Below are 26,611 nucleotides of genomic sequence, written 5' to 3'. Positions count from 1 at the left end.
CAGATTCTTTGTTGAATTTAGGTATGTACTTTGACTAGGTCATTCTAACAAATGCATATGCTTTGCTCTTAAACTCCAGTCCTTGAGGCCGAGTGTTCTTAAATGCGTCTATCAAGCTGCACCACGATCGTCCAACTGCTTCCTGCCGTCATCTTCTTCAAAAACACTCAAGAAAAACAAAACAAAACAAAAAACAAAACCAACCAAATCTTTTTCTGGTCTTTAAACTGAAGGAAAGACTAGTCTTCCATCAACTTTTCGTGTTCATCTTTATTGAAGAACAACACTTTCAAGTAATTCTCAGCGTTTTATCACTACAATTACAAGATAATTAGTAGTGGTCATTGTAGAGAACAAAGGTCTGAGTCATGTGGTAAAACTCAGTGACCTAGTGGGCCTTTTCGTAGTGTAGGCCATTTCACATTAAAATCGAGAAAAGTAAGAAGGTCGTACCGATTGCATCGCATTAAAAGATGAAACGAAGAGGAAGGAAAGCCACACTGACAAAGTTATTCACTGGAAAAGAAAAAAAAAAATCCAGGCAAGACATCTGATTATTATTATTACTTTTTACATTCAGTCTCCACTATCGAACAAACGCTGCCATCCTTGAGATGTTCAATTAATCAGCTTTCATTGTGTACACTTCATCACAGTTGACATCAGAGAATAAAAAGAAAACAAAACTAATAGTCGCCTCAAAGTAATAACTTTGTTATAAGCTGCACCTAAGAGGTCAATCATTTCGATCAGCTCAAGGTTTTACATGATTCATATACATTTTCAGTTATACGTTTGTGTTTAAATACTGTAATTCATTCGTCAAACGAGCAGCTGTCTCCTCGCTAATCCGAGGCCATGGTGGTTGTTCCAACCTGATGGTGCTGATTACAAGTCATAATCAGACGCCACATTAATTCACTGTCACATTCAGGGTTTTTTTTTTTTGTACAAAGCCCAGCGTGACAGGCCAAAATAAAATCCCATTTTAATCAATTGTCAAAGTCCTCCTCTATGCAGATGATTAGGTGGTTTACTCCTCACGTTGTGCGATGAGTGCTGCTGCGTCAAAGAGCAGCCTCTGTCTAAACTAAAGAAGATTCAGAAAAATTATCGGATGATTCATCTCGGCCCAGTCACTCTCAGAAAATCTGATTTTTCTTAGATATTTTTTTTCCCCTCAACAGACCAAATAAATGAGACGCAAGTTGTTCCGTAAATCCCTACAGGCCGGAATATTCTGATTGCCACTATCATCTGAAATCGCCCTAATGCCACTAAATAACACATCCCAGCATTCACATTGGTAAGCCCCGCCAATAAATTGTCACAAAAATTAGCGGGGGCTCCCTACGAGGGATCAGCTTTGGGTTAGAATACTCGACCGGATAATTATTGTGCAGGCGGGTTTAGAAAAATATACACACGGCACATACACCAGGACATAATCATGCTTATCCGAATCCGACTAACATCCACTGTTTGTGTAAAAAAAGGCACAAATGACTGTAGCCCCTCCTCTGTAAGTGGCAGACAGAAATAAGGGACATCCCAGAGATAGGGAGTGTGCTTTAGATTTCCACAGTGAAAAATACAACCAGACCATCACAGACGGCCAAAACTACCCATACATCCACGTTTACACAGGCGGCTTTTACAATGTGTGAAGTTGAGTAGTGCTGTGAATGTTTGAATGAACCAAACAGGTTATATCAATTCTCTTAGTGTCAATAAAGAGCAAATAAAGTCGACATAGGTTTGAAAACGACTAACGAAAATGTGAGCCTAATGCTCAACTGCTACCCGGGTTGCCCTTTACCCAGAGCAGAGTTTGGTATCAGTATTTGCAAAATGGAGTTGAAGGAACGGAAATGAAATGGAGAAAAATAAACAGTAGTGAGCCTGAAGCAAGAGCTGCTGGCTACATGTTGCTGCCACTTGGATCTAGAAATAATATCACACTCGACTCAACTGTGCCCTGGTGTCAAAGTGTTAACGCGCTGATGATTCATGGCGACTGTTCTAAATGCTATTAGCTTTACAAGCTAATAACAATCAGAGATCCAAAGAAGTTGGCAAGAGAATTTTTTTTAAACACATAAGAAAGGAAACTATTTTTTTATTGGGGCTGGCTGCTGACTTGGCAGGATATTGGAAGCTGTACGCGTTACAGCAGAAAGTGCATTTTATTCTTTTAAATAGTCCAGTTGCATCGATCATGTTGGACTAAAAAAAAAAACCATTGGCCATTTTTGGGAAATCTCACAGTTAAGGTTGAGGTCTAATAATATGCACAGAGGCTGCTGTTTATGCTTAGTGCCAACTGTGAATATAAGACAGTTTAACCCTGGGACCCTGTTATCATTTGTTAGTTTTTAAATAATGAAAATCCAGTTTAGCTACGGAGCTGTGTCACTGCGACTGCTCACCCAAACACGACGTGACAGAGTCTCTAGTTCTAACATGAATAGCTGATAGTGGTGCACATTTCCAGGTGTGCAAAAAAAAAGAAAAGAAAAGAAAAGAAAAAAACAGAAGAAAGAAAAGCAAATAAAAGAAAATAGTGTGAGCTGTATATTCTGCCATAACCTGGAGAATTTATTTTGAAAGAATTGTTGTATTTTGCTATGAACATTCATTTTATTGTTAGGACAGGTAAATTTTTAATTTACCAAAAATGTGAGTTGAAAAATAATAAACTGTTGACAAGAAAAAATAAAACAATCATATTGTGCGTTTAGTACTACATTTCTCTGTATTTTGAACTTTCAAATAATGCCCTTACAAAAGGCGCTTTTATGTCACTATCTGTGTGTGTGTGTGTGTGTGTGCGCACGTGTGTGCATGAAACTAACTTAACATACAAAAACTTAAAAGTTCTAATAAATATCTTTTTCTTTACTTCAACCATCCCTAAGTTTTACATGGAAGGGAACCATATTGGATTTTGAGATTACTTCTCTTAATTCTGACTTCATATTTTTTCTTTTAAACTTAAAGACAAACTTAAAAAGATAAAATAAAAAAAGTCTAAGTTCAGATAATGAGATGGAACTTGCTATAAAAGACTGAACAACTGGAGTAACAAATCTCATCTCACACAAGCTTGATTTGATGATCTCACTGCTCCCTCTTGTGTTCACTTCATGAACTACTCTACCACAGTAATGCACGTTAGAAACATTCAGTCTAAGGGTACATTTGGTTAATGTTTGTGCTTTACAGGAAGCCTTGGCTCGGACCAAGAGTGATGATGTCGATCCCTGTCTTCTTCTTGTGAAACTAAATCGGAGAGATCCCATGTTTCTGTCTGCCAGGTCGTGGTTATTAGCAAACCTTACAAAGAAATCTCTCTGTATCTGTAAAAAAAAATAAATAAATAAATGAAACAAAATACAAGTACTGGCAACTGGCATATAGAAGATGTGTTAACAATTAAGAGAGTTTACCGCTATGCAGAAGGCACCTGCATAGATGCTGAACGTGTAAATACTGTAACATGCACAGCGAGGAGAAATCATCAAAAGTACAAGAAGTTCATGCTTTGACTATGCTCTGTGTTGAAGGAGGTGGAGAAGGGTAGGGAGGGGGGACATTTTGGAAGACAACTCCTTCCCCTACCCCACGCCCGCCCAGCCCACGATTAGATTAATGCAATCAATAATTAGATGGTGTTCATCTACCTTGACAGTTCACGAAGGCATCACAGAAATATGTCAGTCTTACCATGCTCTACAATGAAGATCTACAGTTTATACGGGAAAAACTGGGCATGCAGGCTGCCGGGCCGCTTCCAGCAGCACGGCGTTTCCAAATCAATCTGAGTCATGGACAGAGAGCGGGAGGGAAAACATCAAACAAAAAATAACAAAGAGAGATTTCAAGCAACTCTACTGCTGACATTCTGTCAAATAATCAGCGATGCTTTCACTGATTAGGTACCAGATCTCAGGATTAGCCTGTAGTGCCTCGCAAAAGTGTTCACAGCCCTCTTCCTAAAGACTCTCCCAACTACAGAATGACTTTATTTAATGACAGACCAACACATATTGGCTCATAAATGTGGAGAGATGATATGAAGTGCTTTGTGTTCAGATTACCTTAAATAAATTCTTGGGAACTGGTAGCGAATTCCTTCAAGTCAAAAATACTTAAATTAAATATTGTTGGGGGGAAACAAATGTGTTTGAATGGCTCAGACAAAATTCCATTAGAGATCTGGAATAGATTTATAGAGTATTTTCAATTTAGAAATAGCCCACAAAGACCTGCAGTTGGAACTGCAATAACATGACACGCACATCACACTTTTTAGATGTTTATACGTAAAAAAAGTGAAATTCCTAATTTCATTTTCCCTATCCGACTGAATTTTTACACATTTTCTTTTTATGTCGATCAAGCACATAAAATCCCAATTAAAGACATTGAGGTTCCTAGTTGAATCGCAACAAAATGGGGGTCTGAAAACTTTTGCGAGGCCCTGAGAACACGGAGCAATGGCGTTACGTTTTGGTGGATGGACCGGGATGACCCCCGAAACCGAAGAAATGGGACGTTCCTCGGAGATTCCGATGTCACGATCTTCACGGATAAACTCTCTCCTTAGTTTAAAAAAAAACAAAAAACTACGCTTCTGAGTAAATCATGATTATTTACAAAGTCTGTAAGGCAGGGGGGAGAGGTAGAACAAAAACATTCCAGCTGAGGCAGAGGGTTGTAATGGATGTTGTACCGTCACAGCTAATGATACTAGCGTAGCAGCAAAAAACAAAACAAAACAAAAATCTTGGAGAGTGTCAAGTTCTTAAATGAGATTTGGATGGAGAAGCATGGCTGGTGACGCAGAGAGGCGCTACTTATAAGGAGGCCACAGCAGGTAAAAACTGGGAGAGGCATCCTGGTGTTTTTTTTTCTGTCTCTTGTTCTGAGGTTTGATGGATTTAAGACAAGAGCCCTGTAGGTTGACCACATCTCCTCCGCCGTGGACGGGAAATGAGCTCCCAGCTGTTCATTGGAGGGAGGGATGGAGGTGGCGATGATGGGAAGGGGGAAGAGGGAAGGAAGAGAAGAAACCTCAACTTTGTTATACCTCCACTATTATTGCTTTCCTGTTTTTCCACAGGCACTTCAGAGGATTAGGCTTTGGCTGAAGTTGAGCGCTGAAGAGGAAGCTGGGGGTGAAACGGAGAGAGATGGGAGTGACAGATGGTGCTAAAAGTGTGCTTGTGAACTCTAATTTGTTGTCTGCAACCAAAAAAGCTACCTCCCAGCAGTAGAGTAATCACGCTCACTGGGGGAGAAGGGGAGACAAAAAAAAAAAAACCCAGTGAGGTTGGGATCGCTGGTGCTTGCGTGAGTCAAAGAGTGCTCTCCTCGTCAAAACCTGAGGACTCCGAGACCGAGGGGCGGGCCGGCTGGGAACGCCTCCGCTCCACGCGTCCATCATGCGGTCGAGGATTCTTTGTCCCTGCGTTAGTCCGTGTGGTTGTTCGCGTGCTTCTCGTCCGCATCGGCCTTGACCTTCCGCCCGCCTCTGCCCGTCAGGACTTTGTAGCAGCCGCGGGCGATCTTGTACATCCAGATGGTGTTGAGGATGTCCAGGGCGATGCACGACGTGATCCAGGCCACCTGCGCTCCCAGGCCCAGCCGCTCGAACTCGGGCGTGCCGAATGTGGCGAAGACGCTCGCCCAGTAGGACGGCATGACGGCGATGCGGACGGCGAAGAACACCACCGCCATGGCGACGCCGTTCAGCACCACCATCCGGTGTGAGCGGGGGTACTTTAACACCTCGTAGAACCACCTGAGGGACAGAGGAGGCAGAGGGGTTGACGTCTTGAACACCGTTGCGTCACAGATTAGGGGTAGGTGATACTTTTATTGTGATATTTTGTGGAGCTATTGTGGCAAAGATAAAAGTGACAATAAGAATTATTTGGTACTTCTATTGCAGGAAACTTTAGGCATGGTTGTAATATACGATTGGCGCTATGATTGGTAAAGTTATGAATCATAGTGCTACAAAAACATCACTGCTCTTGGAAAAAAAATGGGTAAGTATAAAGCACTGAAGCTTGTGGTTTCAATTAACCATAAATTAGGAAAAGTTCAAGACTTTGTAGGTAAATTTGTAGGGATTTGCCCGAAATGCGGCCGTCTCACCTTTGATTCACGAACGGCGTGGACAGCTCTGAAATGAGACGGAAATTGGCGAAATAAGGAAGCACCCCTCGTGTCTGCGAAAGCCAGATGGATGCATTAGTAGGAGAAACACGGAAAGAGTTTAATCTGCTTTTCTCCTCCTGGGAACGGCATACTCACCAACACATATCCATAGGCATACAGCGCCGCCAAGTGGTGGCAGACGAAAAAGCTGTCCCCCATTGTGCTCCAGTTACATGCTAGCAGGAAAAGGTCTGAGGAGCAGAGGAGAGGTGAAGGTGGAAGAACTATTGAGGTTATGATCAAAAGGACATTCAGAGGTTGAAAAAATGCCTCAATATTGAATTGTAAATAGCTCAATAGATGTTTGGGTTGTTAACTAGCGTACAATGTGTAGTTATTATTTATCTGGGTATAACAAAGGCAACAAGCATACATTTTGTCACAGTACAGACAAAAACTGTAAATTATTTTGTTGTGGTTTTTTAATTTAATTTATTGCAAATAAATAAATTAAAATAATGCATTTTATATTTAGTCCCTCTTACGCAAAACATAACACTACTGCTGTTTGAGGCATGTCTTAACTTGCTTTGTTCTGTTAGAGATGTAATTTTTTGGTTATTTTCATTTTCAAAAGAACTGAAGCTCTAATCATTAGATTAGATTTAGGTTTCGACTTTGACTAGGCCATTCTAACACATGATTATACCTTGACCATTCTATTGCATCTCTGGATGAATGTTGAGGGTTATGAGGATGAACCTCCACATCAGCCTCAATAACTTCCTCTCTTCCAGGAGGGGTGTTCAAAGTGCGGCTCCCAGGACATCAGCAGCCCTTGGTAGAATATCATGTGGCCTCCCTCACCTCGATTTAAGAATGGTATAATGATGGCGTTCCAGAACAGGGATTTGATTCAGATGGACAGTTTGTCATTTTTAGGCTGAAAGTTTCATAGAAATGTTCGGTCTTCTTACAACAGAAATTGTTCGGTACAATGTTGTGTCAAACAACAATGTTGTACTGAAATTGTTTGGCACAACATCGTTGTGTATTGTATCCCCCAACATGCTTCGATGAGATATGAAGATTTTTTTTTTCTTCCATTATAATCTCACAAAAGCAGGCAGAACAAACGTCCAACAAGTTTTACTGACAAACAGATTTAGGCAAGTACATTCATTAAACTTACTCAATTACAGCAAGCTTTTATTCAAAGGAAAGACTGACTCATTCCTTTCTTGTTGACACTCAAAACTTTTGTTTTTAAAGTGAAGAAAATAAGTAAATAAAATAAAAATCTGATTAAGTTTCATTAAAATACTGCTTGTTAAATTTATTGCTGAGCAGTTAAAAAAAAGATAAAGTGTGTCTAAAATTATGAGGTGGAGGGACTTTGGATTCATACATGCCACACTTCTTCTTATTTCTGTTTATAAAAAAAAAAATAAGAAAAACCACCTATCTGGTTGTCACGTGACAAAAGGTTCAAAGGATAGCTACACATGCTACAAGAGGGCAAGTTGCAAAAGTATTGATAAGGAAACTAACAAAATAATGACTGCCACGTCGGGCGCAAAGGTAAATGATCAACAGAGGTCGAGGAAGGCGCTTACCATAGAGGAGGTAGCCACAGGTTATGGCTACATTTAGTTTGACCAGATTAGGATCACCCCTGTGGAACAGCAAACAAAGTGTAAAGGTACATGCAGCACAGCTGGGACGTTATTACAATCAATGTCAGCAAACCAGGAGGGGGATCTGCTGACTCATATGGGCAGCTTAGCGCTCGGATCAAAAACGCACAGCATATATCTGAAGATGAACTAACAGACGATCTGGAACAGAATCATTATCATTCATGCTTGGTGGTCATTCAAGATCATATCTTATCCGTGTGGAGCTACAGCTTAGTTAAAACCGACATGTTGATGGGACAATCGTAAAGAGCAGTACGTTTGGGACAAGGAGAGACGTTCTCGTTATGATCCGGCTCTGGAGGATTTTAAGTGTCTGTGAATAACGTAAATTCACAGCAACAATGGAGGAGATGCCTTTGCTTCAGTTTACATGTGATGGTATCAGTCGCAGGTATCGTGTGGCACATGGCTGCCTGACGGTTCCTGTAACAGGACCTCATGTTGCTGCACATGTGCTGAAAAAAAAAAATGTTCACACCACAAGGTGTTTATTATAAGCCTGGCGGGCCACCAGGCTCTACTAACCCCCCGCCCTCTCCACCAGGCTAAGTGTCGTTTATTTTAACTCGGGTTTTTTATACACCAGTAACAGTGACAGAAAAGATGGACTAATAGATTTATAGTTGATGCCTTAATTTGCGCCGTCCCTGCATCTGCCAGTTGGCCTCACGCCATTATTTACAAATTATAATGTCTGCTCATGCACCTCCAAATGTTTGTAATTTTTAACATTTTTCACCACAGAAACACGGTGGGCCGCTCGTGGACTGTGCTAGCGCCCCCTATCATCAAACTGAGCAGGTTTCCTGGGGAAAACCCTGTTCAGCTGTCAAGTAGAAACATAGCAATGATTCCCTAACTTAGACCTTAACTTAAACACGGCTGACCGTCCACCGTCATGGATCATGATAAGGTTAGCCAGGATTTTCCTGTCATCCTTTCATTAGTTCATTCAGTTCTTGTTTTAACTCTTCATACTCTGTGCAGTACCTGGTGACTGGTACTGCACAAAAATAAACTGGGAGGTATAATTGTAATCAGTGCGTCACAAACATATTTATAGCATGTTAGTACAAGTAGCTGCACTAATACTAGGAATCATATTCCGGCCATAGGCCCAGAGCTTATTAAGCAATCATATTTATTAGTTGAGAGAGCGCATTAGCTAGAAAACTGAGCGTGAACTGTGTGTTTAGTGGCCAAATTAGTCAGTTGTGGGTGGTAACTATTCTGTTGGCACAGACTGGCTGGATTTTCAGCTAAAAACCTGCAATGGTGGGGACAGGACATTTAAGAAAAAACGTAATGGAAAAAATATAATTGATAGATGACCTCCACTTTAAAGGAATTGCAAATTCTTCCCAACATAAATGTAAAACTTCAAAATTCTATAAATTCCTTTGGTCCTTCGTTGGTAGTTGTTGCTCCCAATGTTTTTGCCTATTAATGTGTCATTCTATAGAAGCACTAATAAAATATTGTTTTCTAGGTCTCTGATATTTTAGGTCCCGTTCACACAAAGACCATTTTAGGTCTGCAATGGCTTCTTTTTGTCTTGACTGCGTCCACAAGGATCCAGCTTTTTGGGAGACCAAAAATGATCATTTTTGAAAGCAGGTCCCAGAGTGGATACATTTTAAAATGAATGCTTCATGTTTACACCGAGTTGTTTTGTTTCTTTTTTTAATTAAAAGATGATGCAGTTCGACCTCTCTTTCTCTCTCTATTCCGCATCCGGTGTTTGTTTTTTGTGTCATTCTGTGGCAGTGTCACAGCGCCACCGATTGGCCCGGCATGCCTACTACAGTGCTTTCAGTGTTTATTTTGTTAACCGTTTACAAAAATGTACCGCCGTCATTTCCATGTGTACAGACCTTAGACTGACGGCTAACTACAACTGTAAGAGATGAGAACAATGTTTTGCAAATTTCAGTCTCGCTGAAATTTGGAGTAACAGCTGCGATTAACTCTCAATGTCCAGACACTGTTTTTTCTTTGCCATTACACAATGTCCCATCAGTCTTCACAAACTTTGGAAAAATTGAGAAAGTTGGATGGATTCTAACTGCTCCCAATGGAGTTGAGTGTTGCGCTAGGAGCAATTAGAATCCATCCAACTTTCTCAATACATCATTGATTTTCAAAATGTGAATGCATTACACTTAAAACATGCATAATGCTAATACAACATAAAATAAGTCCTTTGCAGCTTTTCTGCTCAAACTGATATTGCGGTGATTGCAGTTCATTATGTTACTACCAACTATGTGGGTTTTAAGATGTTTTTTATGTGTTCACACTAGTTGGCCAGTAGGTGGCAGTGCACTGCGTACTTACAATCAACATTAAACACAGTGTCTTAATGTTTTGGATAGCTGCCCACTATAGTAGGCACAAAGCATGAACGGTTACTTTCCCTGCACCATAATATGCAGTTTTAGCCTATTTTGGTTGCAGATATTGAATCATTCAGCATTTTCTCTCTTCCTCACATTCCATTAACGGCCGTTTCAACCCTGAGCTCCTCCTGTTAACCAATCTGCTGTATCGCCTTACTGCAGTTACACTTAGACGCATCGAGCAAATATCAGGTTGAACAGAACCCAACCTGAACGGTGGTGAAACAATCAGGGGTCCTGCAGGCTGCTGCTGCCGCCACAGAGTCCAAAGTCTTTTCCATAATCACATCAATGTGATTCAGCTCCAGTTAATCAAATGTACAGTAAACCGGCGTTCCTAATTCAATATATGAATAACTGACTGGAATAGAGCAGACATGGATACCTTATATGCAGCCTCGTCTCAAAGAACCTTACGTTCCTACAACATGTTTTCTGTGTTCATACTGCGCGTATGATCTACAGGGCTCAGACATATTTCTAACAATTCCAGATGCACATATTGGAAAGCTTGAGCTACTTTTGCAGGCAGTTATGCATGAGTAGAATGAATGTGCATCCTAGACAAGAAACAGTTCTGGAAGTAAACCAAAGTGTAGGGAACCATCTTATAAACAGATGTACTGTTGTTTTTAAATATTGATTAGGTTTCTACAAAACTCAATTAGTGTATCAGACTATATGTCAGAAAGACTGCGTTCTTATATTAGATCTAGGCGTAGCCGCCTGTTATACCCCCCAGCTCATTCTGGGGGATCCCAAGTTCTTCCCATGCCAAAGCGGATTTATACGATGTCTTCCCAGGAGTCTTCTCCTTGTGGGACAAAAAACATCCTAAAGGGAAGTTTTCAGGAGGCATCCTGATCAGAAGCCAGAACCATACCTACTGACTCCTGATCCAGAGGAGCAGCAGCACCGGGTTCAGTCTCATTGGACACTCAGGTTGGTGGTACAAATATAACCACACATTTATCAGCGGTGCAATATGGTGGTTTTAGAGTGAAACTGAAAAAGTGAGGTTGTTTAACTATCTCACTCAGAAACGTGTGAGATAGTCAGAACAAATTATAACTTGTTATGACGTAGCAAATTATAATTATAATTTTCAGCCATTATTTACGTCTGGGCATAAATCCGAACATGAAAGCCGGACAAAATGGGACATGACCATTCAGATTGCAGACACTTTGGGTACGCATTCGATTTAACATTGTATATGGGCGTGGAGCAGATCGGATATTTTGGGGGTCAAATGATCTGAATCGAGTCATTCAGGCTGTCATGGAGAAGTCAGATATGGGTTGGATTTGAGCAAAAAGGCAGACAAAAAGATGGATTCGGGTTGCATTTGCCTGCTATGTAAACTTAACTTTAGTCGGGGATCGGCTTAAAAAAGCAACTTGAAATGGGTAAGGCGTGCCACCAATACATGGCTGCACAACATATTCTGGACTCCAACACCATCAGAACATGTGGAGACTGTCTGCAGACAGAGTGGGAACTCAGATGTGACATTAGGTTTAAATAATCTACTGATCGGGTTCAACTATTTTGGTAGCTGCTGCGGATTGTTGGCAATGCCATCAGCTTCGCCGCTGCTAAGCAACACACACAACAACATCTCAATTCAATTCCTAGAAATTTCTCTGGAGAGGTTCCAACAGCTGAGTCTCCATAACTTTTGAAAGCTTACATGTGGTCCAACGTCTTTAACCCTGAAGCCCACCATGCCACACACACCTACTGCATTCAAGTCCAGATAAGCCAATCAAGAAAGGCAGCCCAGGCGAGGCTATCAGAGTTGCTGAGTGTTTACTGGACGAATTATGATAAGAGCCTGAGCCGGCAACAAAACAATGTGGGCGTCTAACAGTTTGGCTCTGGCCTCTGAAGCCGGCAGAGGACGGCGCTGCAGCTTGACGCGTCTTAAAGCTGCGACACAATCGGACTGACTGGAGAGTTCATGCATGCAGTACGGCGGAGCGGCCAGGAGGTTAGCCTTAAACCCATTAGGATCATGCGGTGGATCGGGTTAGTTCTAGTGGGTGGAAAGGATGAGCTGAGAAAAGAGGAGTGAAGGAATAAACAAATATATTCACAGTGCCTTGTGAAGGTATTTTCAGCTATGCTCAACATGACTTACACACCTGAGAGATCCAGCTTTAAAGTAACTTCTGTTTTCACAAACATGTTTCTTCTGAGTGAAAGGAACATTAGTGGTTTGGAGAAGAAATTATTCACTTTAATCTAGAGAATTTGTGGAAGGAGCTAAAGATCAGGGTGATGGTAATAAGCCCTTCTGACCTCTGAACTAAATAGTCAATATGCTGGCTAGGAGTGTACTGATAAATCAGGACAGATTTCTGTCATTTTTGGCGATCAGTCGATACTTCCATGAGAAAAAGCTCTTTTCTACTGATCTTCACTACGTCTGTAAAAACGTCTGGAAATCAGTCACTGTCTCCTTTTGTGAAAGAAGGTTGACAGAGAACCGTCCACCAGGTCATGACTGCACGAATGGATAACACAAGTCACCCCGCTGTTGCCAACTTAGCAACTTTGTCACTATACTTTGCAACTTTTCAGACAAAAAAAAAAAAACAAAAACAAAGAAAAATTGTATCAGCCGGAATCGGCCAGTCAGGCTTTTTAAAGATTGGGCAGAAAACTGCAATCGGTGCATTCCTGGTTTAGATGAAAGTACAAGAATATGTTAGAATGGGACAAAGTACAGATGTAAACTGTAATGACATCTTGAGGCTCTCAGTCCAGTTTGACTGAGCTTGAGCTCTTTCACAAAAACAAAAACAAAAAAAAGGGAGCAAAACCGTGTTAACCTCTTAAACTCCCCCCCAAAAAAACACATTTAAATTTAAGGTCATGTGACAAAATGTTTCCGTTTTTACTGTGTGTGAATACTTTTGCAAGGCAGTGGAAGAAATAAAAAGGACAAAGTCAGTTACTGAAACAAAGTAAAGTGAATTGTGCAACAGGACAGTCCATTGGTGGGATGAACCACGTAGAACCTGAACAGAAACTCTGCAACAAGGAGGAGAGAGGAGAGCGGTGCCTCCATCTTTTCTCCTTACTCATAACCCCACGTCCCCCACTTCAACCTGATCCTCACTTTCACTCCTCTGCTCCATCAGTGAAGGGGACGAACACAAGAGAGGTGTGCCTTCAGCCAGAGACATGGGGTGCACCGGGCAGCTGGAAGCAGGAGGACGCTGATCGGGGCTGGATGAGGGAGGCTGCCGTTCCACGGCTATGAAAAATAATCTTTAGGGTTGGGTTTATGTCTAAAGGACAGCTGGAGGAAGTGAAACAGACTCTAGAAATGAGAAAAAGGAACGAAGGAATGCTGCAAGAATGCCAAGACAAGAGAAATCAAAAAATCAAGAGACTGATATAAGAAAAAGAAAAGAGAATGGGGCTGGGAGGATAATAATTTGTTCAAGTGGGGGAAAAACAGTTGCAGAAGAGAGAGGGGAAGAAACAGACAGGAGAATAAAAGGCCAAATCCAGTGAATCTACAACACACTGGAGACTCCTATGACATGTTAGATCTGCTCTCTCCTCTTCTCTCTCTGTCTAAAAGAAGAAATGAACGCCATCTTTGTCAGCGCAGAAGGTATTACATTTCAGCTCAGACTATCCTCCACCGTTTTTCAGGTTCAGATTGTTGATCCCCTGCCAGTCTGATAAGTGAAAGCGAAAGAAACCGTTCCCTTTTCCTTCCCACATCCCGTCCCGACAGGATTTGTGCTTCAGCTGCATTTTAAAATAACGAGGCCGAGGAATTTCCAGAAGCCTTACCAGACGGGGTTGGCGTTGACGGCGTCGTCGAACCACAGGATGTACAAACAGAACAGCCCCACGATCAAGGCGTGCACAGTGGACACCAACCTGGGGATTGATAACACACACACACACACACACACACAGGATCATATTGCGTCAAGATGACCACAACGAGTTTCATCCACATAATGAGGAAGCTTTAGTTTGACTTGATGAATAGCAATTTGTGCCTACGGGGACATTTAAATTACGCGTGTGTGTTAAATTAGGCCTGAGAGAGCCTCTCCTCTGACCTTTGGAGTGGTTATCTGGGTCACAGAAGAAGAACTCCTGAGAGCCAGCAGCTCTTATCTCCCCATTACCAGGATCACAGTTCTTGTACTATCACTGTTCAGTCTCTGGGACCGTCCACAGGCTGCAGGCGCTGGCCCAAGCTGACTCTACAGTCAGCGAACCATGTGGCTTCTGAGTGCTGATAGAAGAGCAGCGGCCTGTGGTGCCTTTCAAACACGTCTTAACATCGTCGACTATCAGTGTTATAGTTGGATCAGGTTTGCAACTAACAATTACTTTAGAACTTGATAACACTATAGATTATTCTGACAATTAATCAAACAAAGCAAAAAAATAAATAAATTTGGCACATTCTGTCAATTTTTCATTTACAGAGGTAGTATTATGCATTTTCCAGACACACAGAGCCATTTCATAGCACGATCAAGAAACTATGTCACCTTCAGTTGTTATAAAAAATGCTGTATAAATCAAATATGGCTTAGAAGAAATATGCTTTTGTAATTTAAGGCCGTGAAATTGGGACTAAATGTCAGACTAAAAGTGATGTTTGAATCAAATTTTATTTTAAATTATAAAATGTTTTCATATTCAATTACAAATCAGAATAATTGATAGATTATTCAATAACTAATACAACTGTTTACAGCCCTAATTTAAACCATTAGATTAAGGGATTCTGTCTACAGCAGTTTACTTTTATGTTGTTGTTTATCTCTCTGTACAGTGCCAAATACAAATAAACACTGGTCTGTCATAAAATCCCAATAAAATACAGTGACGTTTATGGCAGTATCATCATAAAATGTGAAAACAGGAAGACATGTGGATCCTTTTGTTGATTGAAAACTCAGTACTTTTCTTAACTTTACTAAAACATTCTGTTCTTCCTCTTCGGAGATACTTTCACACTTGTCTCCTTGCACTTAAGTCACTCTTACGCAACCAACACTGACACACTCGGAGCTGGGTCTTATGCAACGGCGAAGCACTCTGAAGCGAACCCATTAGTAGATGCTTTGCCTCCAACTTGTTTGGGACTACTTGGCCGACGCACTCCGTTCATTCTCCTAGGGTCAAACAAAGCTGATGCCAGACGCGGCTGGGCAAATGAAAAGGAGCGGGGCCGACAGCAAACAAGCGGGCCGAGAGGACGCACGCGTCAGCGTGGGCTAGAAAAAAAGACGTTGCACAACAAACGGTTGCCCTCTGAACCCAAACCATGGGGTTTCCACTTGAAACATTAAGCCTCCCACTGCGGCGCACGTGTGCAGGACGATGAGTTTGCTTCGATCACCACGGGACCCGGCTCATGGCAGCGTCAATATCAGCAACACTCAGGGTCAGTTTGGTGAGGATGTCCTTTCACTGTAACCTATACAGTGAGGACTTGGCATAAATGTTTGCCCCTCGCGACTGCTGTATGTAAACTCTCTGTTGGGAGGAAGGTAGAAAAGCTGAAGCAGCAGTTTGATTGGCTGACTGGAAACATTAGCAGATTTCAAGGTATTCAGAGAGAGCTACAGTTTGAAAAGAATAAGTTACTTTTTGCTGAAATCCAACTTCTCTGTGACCAGTTTATGATCCCAAAACAAGCGCAGAAGAAGAACGTAGATGTTACACAGCATCGTACGGTTTATGGAAGTAAAAATGGCTGCCCCCTGTGGATCGATTTTAACGTTTATTCAGCGATGGGAGCTGACAGTATCATCACAAGATGAAGGAAGCTAAGAAAACCACAACTACTAGTAACGGCCTTTAGTGGAGCACTGACTGCAACTTCTGTAGAGAAGTCAGTTTGGTGTAGTCAAAGCCCAGAGTGGTGAGACTGTGATGTGATGCACTTCACTGACACAAACTTCTTTCATCATTTTAGAATTATAAATTTTAGTCATAGTTTATGTCTGGATTTACCACATCAGGCTTCTTCTGGGGCAGAATCATGAAGGATGTCTCAAATCAACAACGTAAACATTGGATAAGATTCGACGTGACGGTTCACACTGAAAACGCTTTGAAAACTGTCGTGTATTCATTTCACTCAGTACCGCATATGGAAGTGACACAAATCGGATTTTTGGAGGTGAAAAAAATGGAATTGAGCCGTTCAGACTGCCATGAAAAAGTTGAATGTCGGCACAAAGAAAATCGGATTTGGGTCACATCTGTTAGCGCCCTGACAGTCAGGTAGCACAGACTAATACGATGTGGAAACTTAGAACGACAATATGGAACCTACAAGTGACTTGCCTGCTACACGCTAAAGACGTTTCACAGATATTTTTACTCAAAGTTACAATTCTACTAAATTGTAGTATCTATAACTGCATTATTGCTGAACCAGATGATCATACATCCTCCTTTGGTTCAGATAAATTTGAAACCAGATGCATACATACACTATAAAAAGACAAATAGATTTAATTTCCTTTTATCATCTGGCCTTAAGTTAGATTAAATGTTTCCCGTTTGTTATTCCTTTATTTGTGCCTTTAAACCGTTTGGGAAAGCCCAGATGTTGATGTCATGGTTTTGTAATTTGATGAGGAACTTCTGTCGGTGAATTCAAAAGCTGCACCTTAAACACGCCGCTTCCTGGTGTGTCATTCCAAAAAAAAAAGAAAAAAAAAAGAGATCAGCCAAGATATCAGGAAGAGATATTTGAACCTCCCCAAGTTTAGTTCCTTCTACAGCACATTTTCCAGATGGCTGAAGTTACAGCGTCCATCTGTTCAAACAACTATATAAAAAAAAAAAAAGCATAAGCAGCATGGGAGTGACTAGCCATTGTACCATTCAGGACGGACATGAGGCCTGTGTCAACATGGAGGAAACGCAAACATATTGCTTCCTTGTGTGATCAAAAGGTATCAGGAAGTGGCTTGTGGATCATCAAAAATCTGATTCAGCCTTGTGTACGACTTGCAGATGCCTGAACATTATGCTCATTTACTTAAACACAAGTAAAAACACCACTGAGTGTGCTTTTCAGAAATTATTACTTTTTTTTACTGTTACTGTTTTACTGTGAATAGTCTGTATCAATTAATCAGGCAATTCTGGGATTTCAAAAATATTAGTAGCTTTGGCAATACTAAATGACCTTAAACAGGAAATGGCTAGTCTGTAAGCAAAAAAAAAAAAAAAAAAAAAGGTTTTTTTTTCTTAACAGGTTCTCACTTAAAATTCAATGAATCTCAAAAATTCAAAAAAATCTAATAAAAAAAACTTGACACCTTATTTATATTGTATTTTCCAACTGCAGTTTGGTCACGATAACAAATTTTGTTGGACAATAAATTATCCCAGAAATTATTGCAATAAACGACAATATTGTTGTTTTGAGATCATTTTAAAGTAATATAATGGTGATGAAATAATAACGCAAGAACAAATTCTCAAAAATCAAATAACTTTAAATTCTGATGAACATTTGACACAGGAACTGGAAGACATTTTAATTTTCCAGAATAAATAAACAAAACAGAAACGACAAATTAAATAAATTATGAAGTCTCTGAAAACAAAATTATCCTTCAAAAATGGTGCTAGTTGAGACCAAAACACCAGACTGAAGCCTTTCATTATCCAGTTTTTTGGTAGAAACAGAAAAAAAAAGAAAGACAATAAATCAAGCAGATGGAAATTACTGAGCTCGCTTTAATTCTTCATGTGATTAATTGGCGTAGCATTATTTATTGTTACGCCAAAGTGGACAGACATGAATGGGAGGCAAAAAATAAATATGTTCACGGTGTAAGGTTAGCAGTTTTCGTTTCCACGCACCTGGAGTTCCATTCGGTGAGCTTGGTGGGAGGTAGCTGTTTGTAACCCGTAGCGACGGCCAGCGAGAGCCGCGGACTGGCCACCGAGAAGAGAAACTGGAAGCCCACGAAGCTGCCAGCCACCACGCTCAACTCTCTCGTCTCCATCACTCACCTAAACACAACAGGGAGGGGGGGGGCAGGAAGGGACAGGGACACGGAGTGAGTGATCCACATGGACAGGTTGGGTCGATCACTGTCAGTCATCCTGGACGGCGGCAACAGCGACAGAGGAAACCGATGCGACAGTGGCGGTGGGAGGCTGCGTGTTCATCAAGTCCACCAAACCAAACCGGAAGAGGAAAGAGACAGAGGGAAAAATAGATAAACTGAGAACAAACGGCGTCTAATGCAAGTGACAGGCGAGCTTTAGCCGAGCCTCGCTTCACAGACGAAACAAACAGCAGAGTAAAGGGAGACAGAAGGAAAGGACTGACAACCTATAGGAAAACGAGTCTGAACACAGTAGGCAGCACAGGAGCTGAATTTGGAATAAAAGGTCTCCATTATGCATATTCTGCAAGCGGATTACCGGGAACCCGCCAAAAAAACAATCCCTGAGAAGAAAACAAAGACTCTGCATAGAAAGAAAAGAGGATTTTTTTTTTAAAATGAAGCAACGGGTGATGAAGCTTATGAGGCGCAAGCAGTTTGCAAAACAAGAGTTTACTTCAACAATGCTGCTCATTATTCCTACAGTCTGCTTTAAAAAAAATAAATTTAAATCAGCTGAGCATTACAACACCTTGCTAAAAAGTGTTCATATGGCTCAGACATTTAGCCATATTACAATTAAAAAGGCTTTTAAAACACAGAGAGGAGCAGAATAGAGAAACTTTTCACAATTAAGACTCCAGAAATATTTGGCTTGCTTTATTCGTACTTTACTCTGATGAGTCGAAATGCAGCTGTCATCAGAGTAGGGATGTACCAATCCACTGTGTCCGATACCGATACAGATATCTGAGGTCCAATATTGGCCGATACCGATCCAATACAGAAAAACAATGTTGACATAAAATGGTCTTCGTTCTAAAACACAAGCATAACTACAAATTTATTTGGTAGCTCTGCACCAGTACAGAACTCTTACATACACCAGTAGCTTTGCAGGCTTAGTCAAACGAGTGAAAAAACACCACAACTTTAAATTTGTTCATTCAGTGCAATTGGAAATAGAACAGCTAATGTAAAATAAAATTCTAAATTTGAAAATTGTTAATATTTTGCAAATAAGAATGGGTCAATATTTCAGTCTCTAATTACACTGAGCCAATTCAGGTCTACTCCTGCAGCTTGCAACAAAAGATGATTCTAAATGCACTTGAACATCTTACTTTATAGATCTACATACAAACATCCAAGTCTGTGGCTGCAATTTATACAAAATGTAAAAAATGTCAAGAGGTATGAAGACTTACAAGGCAATGTATAATTTTTACCTCCTTTGGTGGCTATTTGTCAGCAAATTTCTTTCAAAATGGAGTATCAGCGCTAATAAGACCCTAAATTAAATTTGTACAGCTGGAACAGCGTCAAGTCATTCACCTCACCCCAAATCCCCAAAGACAGAAAAAAAAAACATGGTACTCACTGATACTCATGTATACTTCTTTCGTACCATTTGTTGTGAAACACTGCTTAGTCGGTATGCTTTACCTCGGCTCTAATGTATGTAAAGAGTAGAGTTACAAAAGGCAAACAATCTCTGAAACACACTGTGAGAGTATATATCTACCAACAATAAATATGCCAAAGGATGCTGGAATTACCGTCGAGCTTGCTGGGTTGTGGTTGGAAAATGGATCAGATTCCTGTCTTGTGTGTCGATAGAGCCGTTTTTAGCCTGTGCTAGCTCTGTTAGCATTTAGACAACCGCAATGGTATCCAATCGTGCGGGTTTTCCCACAAGTGCTTTCTCCAAATGTTAGATTTACAAATGATTTGGGTTGAAATCGTGCAGGTAGGTCATGCTTTTACATTGAAGCTGAGACTTTGACTTTGGCTCACATCATAAGGCAGAATTTTGCTGAGGGCCAAGCATTAAATACACTTTAAACACAGATTTAAAAACATTCCCAATGCGCCAAGTCAGTATTTACAGCCATAAAATAAAATAATGTTAAACTAAAAGACTGCTGCAATGGTTAGCTTTGCTTATTGAACTATTATTTTAGAATACATGTTGGAGTATCTCTGAATCAACATTAGCTTTAATTTACTCTTTTTGTAGACTTTGTCGCCTTTTTTTTGTTGGAGCATTGCATTTTGGGACATTTATTCCCTCTGGTTTTGTATGTTGTGCAGCTGGAAGAATTTTTGCTTTTATTTATTCATTTTTTTACTGATGTACAGTTGTTATGATGTACAACCATGGCAACAAGTTCTGATTTTTACAACTGAGAGCAGCCAATTAGCATCTCAACACGGCCAGACAGAGATGTAAGGGGGAGAAGCAAAAGCAAATTAGGTGGATTAGCAGTACTAGCTTGCAACTGGTGTCATCCAGGACATTTTACTATGGATTATCATCGTAGGACAACTCTTTGGATGTTAATGACATTTAATTTCCCTTTGGGCTAAATATAAGAATTTTTTTAATTTACAAATTTTAAACAAATATGGAAGTATGATACTACTGTGTCAAACCACACTTTTCTCCCTCTGGGTCCACACTGTTCTCCATCAGCTTCAGTAACCCGGTCACTATAAATATACATGAGGTGTTGACATCAAGAACAGTTGGAGATCATCCAACAGGCCAAGTACGTTGTTCACATGCAGAGTGTGAACGTATGGCGCCTTCATTAAAGCATCCTGAGAGATATTGCATGCAAGCAATTTTGCAATTATGATATTGTGATTTGACAAATTGTGCAGCTCTAATAGCGATCAGTCGATGTAATCATTGACTGATCACTCAAAATTATGAAAATTGGTGCAGATCGATCAGTTCGCTACATAATACAGAGTTCTGGGTAATACTAATAAACAAAACTTTTTTATTAAATAAAACTTCTTTAGTGCAACGGTTTATATGTAGTACAGTTAAACAGCATGAAATGAGTACATTTAATCATTTTGCCTAATTATATATATGGTATACATGGGCTGATAACAAAAAATAAATAATTTTTTATTTTTTTAATCGGTATTGGCTTTTTAAACATCAGTGCAGAAAACTGAAATCGGTGGACTCCAAGTATTGTGACCTGCAATATTCTCAGCAGCAGCTGCCTGATATTTGAGGCCACTTTCATGCCAACAATACTGAAACTGCTGACACCAAATGGGTCATTTAAAACACTTTCATCCTTCTTTGGTAACAATCGGTGAACAGCTCGGATGAAAGGCGACTTCTACTGGGCTCAATATTTTTTTTTTTTGTCATAAAGTTAACCGTTTGGGTTAAACAAAGGAAAAAAAGTTCTCTCTGCGATGAGTTAATTTGATTTTGATCACTCTGCAAGTGAACAGTCTCCCACAGGAACTGCACACACCACAGAGTTTTTGCTTATCAGCACGCTGACTCCTTTGGGGAAATCTGGTTCCCTTCACTGAGGTCAACAAGCCGAATGTTTGTCTTTGCAAAATTAAGACAAACACCAAAGACGCACTGAGAGGAGATGACTTGTTCTTGTGAACTTTGATGTTTTTGAAAGGATAGTGGTGGAGGTTATTGATCCTCTGCTCCCTAACACTGACACCGTGCTCTCATCAGTTTTCTACAGCTGCTTATGTTCAAGAACAAAACTATTGATTCGCCAGACGCGTCAGGTCGACTTCCTCTCAGCTCTGCTTCCCAAAAACACCAAAAAAACAGCAGTCCTCAACTTGTGTTAACCAATGGATATAAGGACACCGCTTCCAACTTTTTTCATTTTGACATTTATTTATCGAACAAAATCCTCATCATCTGAATGGTGTTTTTTTTCTGCTTTCTGTTCTTGGGTTTGTTGTAAAGTAAAACTCCAAATGAACAAAAACAAAGCAGGAAGCAGAAGAGGCTGTAAAGTTAGCAGAAAAGTACAGGTTACTACAGGTGGAGGCTAATTATGAGCTTTCACCTGCGTCCGGTGTTATTATCTGTTGCGAGGTCCTGCGTCAGCACCAGTCTGGACTGTCACCTGCTACATACCCTGAACTTCTGATTAAATCCAAAGAATTATGTGAGTTATGCAAACGCTAATTACTGCTGACAGATTACATTGTGCAAGACAAAGGTTACTGAGAGTTGGCAGAAAGCAGTGAGAATCAGATACGGTACAGATATGTGGAATTATTCTGTTTGCAAAGCAATCTAAGTAGGTTAACCGCTGAGCTGCACATGACACCTTGGGTATGTAACGTACACACACCTACAGTGATTTGGAAAAGTGTTCAGAAAGCCAAAGACATCCTTATATTTTACTGGGATTTTATGTCACAACCCAACACAAAGTAGTGCGCACTGGCCAAAAAGTTCTGTTAGGTCTCATCTGACCGTAGCGCCTTTTTCAACATGTTTGCTGTGTGAGCAAATATTATACCAGACTTTTGTGGTGTTTGCAAAGTAGCCAATCCAACAGCTCCATTTATTTTTCTTGGCGCTGACTGATTGCACACCAAGACCGGAAATAAAGAAGACTGTAGATGTTAACTTCTGTGGTAATGCTAAGACAGTTAGCACTGTGCGCATTAATGCATATTAAGGTTTATTTACTGTTTGATTTGGTTTATTTGATTCTGACAGACTTTTCTTCTGGACAACTTTAAATTCAACTTGAACCAGACCTGTGGTTCTTAAGAGTAGTTTTGGTGAAACAATGCACTAAAGGTGATAGTCTTTGAGTTTGTTTGTTTATTTATTGTAAAAAAAACAAAAAACAAATAAGATACCAAAACTCTCAAACTGTCCTCACTTGACAAGGATACAATTTTAAAATATGTCTGGTGTAAGTTACACTCCAAAAATCAGAAGTTTCAATCTTGTTCTATGCAGTTTTAGGTGACCATTTTTTACTTAAATGTAGGAATGAACATTTATCAGATTGTTTATCGTGATAAATGTCTCATCATGATAAGAATTATTGTTGTCACGATAAATTCCAATTAATGGTGTCAGTTAGTTCTGCCATTTTCTCCACTGTTTGATCAATAAATATCAATACATTTGAAAATATGATTGGATGCAGTTACTCTGTGCATTTTAGTGACATAAATCACATTTCTTTATGTGACTGGTGTCCTAAAGAAGCATATTACAAATGGGATTGTTTTTCAAAAGCAGTATTTGTTTGCTTTTATTAATGATTAGTATGATTATTGTGCCAGCCAGTCCCAGCCATACCTAAAGTTGCTTAAAAAAAAGTAAATAGTTTTTATAGTCACTTATCACAATAGTACCACAAAATATCGTGATAAAACTCTTAAGTCCATATCGCCCACTCCTAGTTGAAGTCACCAGCACTAAACACACTAATCAAAGGCTATGCAGTGCAAATTCTCATTATTAAAAAAAAAAACGGTCAGGTTCAGCAGCAAAGCAGAGAAAAGCTCCACAATACCCAGTGAGCCTATTATTCCCCACATTTCTGCGCTGCTCATATATGCAGCTTGCGCCTGAATAATTCAGCATCCTTCACCTGGCAGGCTGGTTCATATCCCGCCCCGTGGGAAGAGAGGAGGCGGCCCGCGGAGCCTCCTCACTGCGGCTCGCGACCCCGGAACAGGAGAGCCCGCCCTGTCATCCACTCCTGACCTTCTTCCGCAGGACCATCCTGCTGCTGTCAGCAAACCGTGACACCCTCCCCCCCGACCCCACTGACATGTCGACCAAACATAAATAATAGCGCTTCAATTTCCCTCCCACCACCACCACTTCTACCCACACGACTCTGCTCGTTTGGAAATCCAAACCGACCCCCAGTCTACCGCATTGCTACACCAAACCTCTGGGCTTGGACTTGCACAATACCCCCCCACCTCCTCCTCCTCCTTATCCTCTCTCTCTCTCCCCGCAGAAGCCTGATCGCACCGGTCTCCTCCAGCAGGCTGGATCCTGACATGAATACTGATACATCACGGCTGATCGGTGCATCTTGCACACAGACCCTATAACAATACCTCCACCTCCCTCCTCCACGATTTGGAGGGAGCTGCACACCGTCCACCGCGGAGCGGCTCGCGTTATCCGGGATCTGCAGCAAAGATGAGATTATCTACCCACGAAGACATTCAGTGCGCCCTGCTCTTTGGATGCAAATGAACAACAAAAGCGTTGCAGGCAGCCAAGAAAATGGCGAGATTTGGCGAGGAACGTACCAGCAACAAGAAACGTAGCTTTTATTTTTTTATTGTTATTTCTCCTCCCCCCACACACACCCTCCCTCTTGAATGCATACCCAGACAGGTGGGGAACGAGTTGTAACAAGCAGTCCCGTTACAGGGTGGGAACAGGGAGAGTTAAGTATGAGCTGGCAACAACAAACAAAAAGGAGGACAAAAAGAAAAGTCTAAGGTAAAATGCAGACAGAATACATGGGTTCATAGCGGTGGAAGAGGAGGTATGAGCTCTGCTTTACCTGCTAGCCGTCGCATAGGGCACAGTTGGCGGACAAACCCCCCCGTTCAAGCACCGGTATTGCTGTGGGCGTCTTCTCTCCACTTTCCTTCAACTTGACGTTAGCTAGCAGCTCGGCTAAAACTGAAAGCAGCCCCGCTGGCTCTCCCAGCGAGACCCCCAGGACGAGCGGAGGAAAAGCACAACAGCCTTCCCCCGCCACGAAGACAAGCGCCGCGCGTCCCACCAGCCGCTGCGAACAAGGAGAGCAATGGCTTCTCTCACCGCCTCATATCTTCGCTTTCGGGTGTTTTCGCATGAGAGTACCGATAGAAAAGTTTTATTTAGTCGTTTTATTTTGACTCTTGACAGAAAGCGAGCGAACGAGCGGTGACGTCGGCACGTAACCGCCTCCGCGTGCACACGCCCCCCTAAATACGGGCTACACCCACGAGAAACAAAGGCCAGGCTTTTATATGATTTATGGATGAGTAAGCAGGGCTGGCCTAAGGTTGTATGGGGCCCGAGGCAGAATTTGATTCGGGGCCCCTCTTCTTTTTAGGAACATCACCACTTCCAACAGCATTTCAATACAGATTTAATGGAAACACACCTGATCATTTGTAAACGATAAAAAGCATATATTCTTGCCAACTTTGCAAATTAAATTTGCTAGATATGTTTTATTACTATTTCACAAGATATATTTACAGAAAGCTGAAAAAAACATATACATGCCATTCATTTTTATAAATAAAATTTAGAAAAATAAGCACACCACATTCTTGGAAGAAGGTGTTTGGTTCAGATATGATCAAACTAGAAAAATAAATCTTGAAATCTTAATGTGAAAGATCAACACAAAGTAATGCTTGAGATGAACTATTGCACTGTATTCCAAATGTTTTGAACAAAAACAGCATCAACTCTCAGCACAGCTTCGCAGTTGGATTTATGTTTGGGCTTTGACTGGGCCTTCCCTATAGACTGATGTGCTTTGAATGAAATCCCTCCACGTATGTCCAGGGTCGTGCCCATGCTTAAAAAAAAAAGAGAAAAAAAACCAAGGAGCGTTTCTCCACATCATGGTGCTGCTGCCAACATATTTTACACAGTAAAATAAACCTTCACAGAACAGCTACATTTGGATTGAATATTAATTTGCATTGATTAATGATTAATAATTAATATAAATTCCCACAACACTTCTCAGATTTTTATTTGCAGAACACTTCAAACATACATCGCTGTACTTCTGCCTTTCTGGTTAATCAGTATATAAATGGCACCCTTTTTTTTAACAGCAAATGTAAGAAATGCTGAAAGTACAGGGATTTAAAAAAATTAATTAAGCAATTTTTTAATCAATTCCTACAATTGTTTTTCAGTGTATTAAATTATACTGCACAGGAAGCATTAGTCAAGCTCAAACTTTCAAGGAAGCATTTGAGGAAACTGTTCCTCAGATATGTACTTCTTTTGGGAGAGTGTTCGTTTCAGAGCAACATCAGTTTGTTCTTGTCACAAAGGTTTGTTGAAAAGGTAGCAAAACAAATGTCACAGTTTTGAAATAAAAGGTCCTTATTACTTTGCAGTCTGTTGGTTCTTTTCAAAGCGGAACCGTCCGGCCTGTTCAGTTGAAAGGCTTCACTTTACGGTTTGACTGCTTTGTTTTTGAAGCCGTCAGTCTGGTTCTACAGCACGTTCTACCACTGAGGATATCTCATTTCGATTCATTTCTGGTTATTCGTTCATAAATTCATCACACCTCATCTGAAGGCACTTCACAAAAAAAAAAAAAAAAAAAAAACATAATCCTAATCCAGTTTTACGTACATTCTCATTGATCCTGGCTAGCAAAGAATCCATCAAGATCAGTTTTTA

General features: G+C 40.7%; 1 protein-coding gene and 1 long non-coding RNA gene across 3 annotated transcripts; one reads left to right on the top strand and one right to left on the bottom strand.

Annotated features, from left to right (window-relative positions):
- Nucleotides 1–250: 250 nt before the first annotated feature.
- tlcd4b (TLC domain containing 4b) lies at nucleotides 251–25,520 on the bottom strand. 2 transcript variants are annotated; one of them, XM_007576531.2, is made up of 7 exons: nucleotides 24,750–25,520; nucleotides 18,149–18,301; nucleotides 14,084–14,173; nucleotides 7,785–7,843; nucleotides 6,325–6,419; nucleotides 6,166–6,239; nucleotides 251–5,806 (listed from the first exon to the last, which is right to left on the bottom strand). In XM_007576531.2, the coding sequence occupies exons 2-7, from the start codon at nucleotides 18,292–18,294 to the stop codon at nucleotides 5,476–5,478; spliced, it is 795 nt and encodes a 264-aa protein (XP_007576593.1). In that variant the 5' UTR covers nucleotides 18,295–18,301; nucleotides 24,750–25,520; the 3' UTR covers nucleotides 251–5,475. The 2 variants fall into 2 exon arrangements, with proteins under 2 accessions (XP_007576593.1, XP_016518712.1); XM_016663226.1 differs by lacking the exon at nucleotides 24,750–25,520 and adding an exon at nucleotides 23,811–23,983.
- On the top strand, nucleotides 7,852–9,389 carry LOC107833575 (uncharacterized). Its single transcript, XR_001659339.1, has 2 exons — nucleotides 7,852–8,560; nucleotides 8,816–9,389. It is a non-coding gene; the product is annotated as an uncharacterized LOC107833575 (long non-coding RNA).
- Nucleotides 25,521–26,611: the final 1,091 nt, after the last annotated feature.

This window comes from Poecilia formosa, unplaced genomic scaffold, assembly GCF_000485575.1.
Source record: "Poecilia formosa unplaced genomic scaffold, Poecilia_formosa-5.1.2 Scaffold409, whole genome shotgun sequence".
In the NCBI taxonomy this organism is placed as follows: domain Eukaryota; kingdom Metazoa; phylum Chordata; class Actinopteri; order Cyprinodontiformes; family Poeciliidae; genus Poecilia; species Poecilia formosa.
This window is presented reverse-complemented; position numbering and strand designations above follow the sequence as displayed.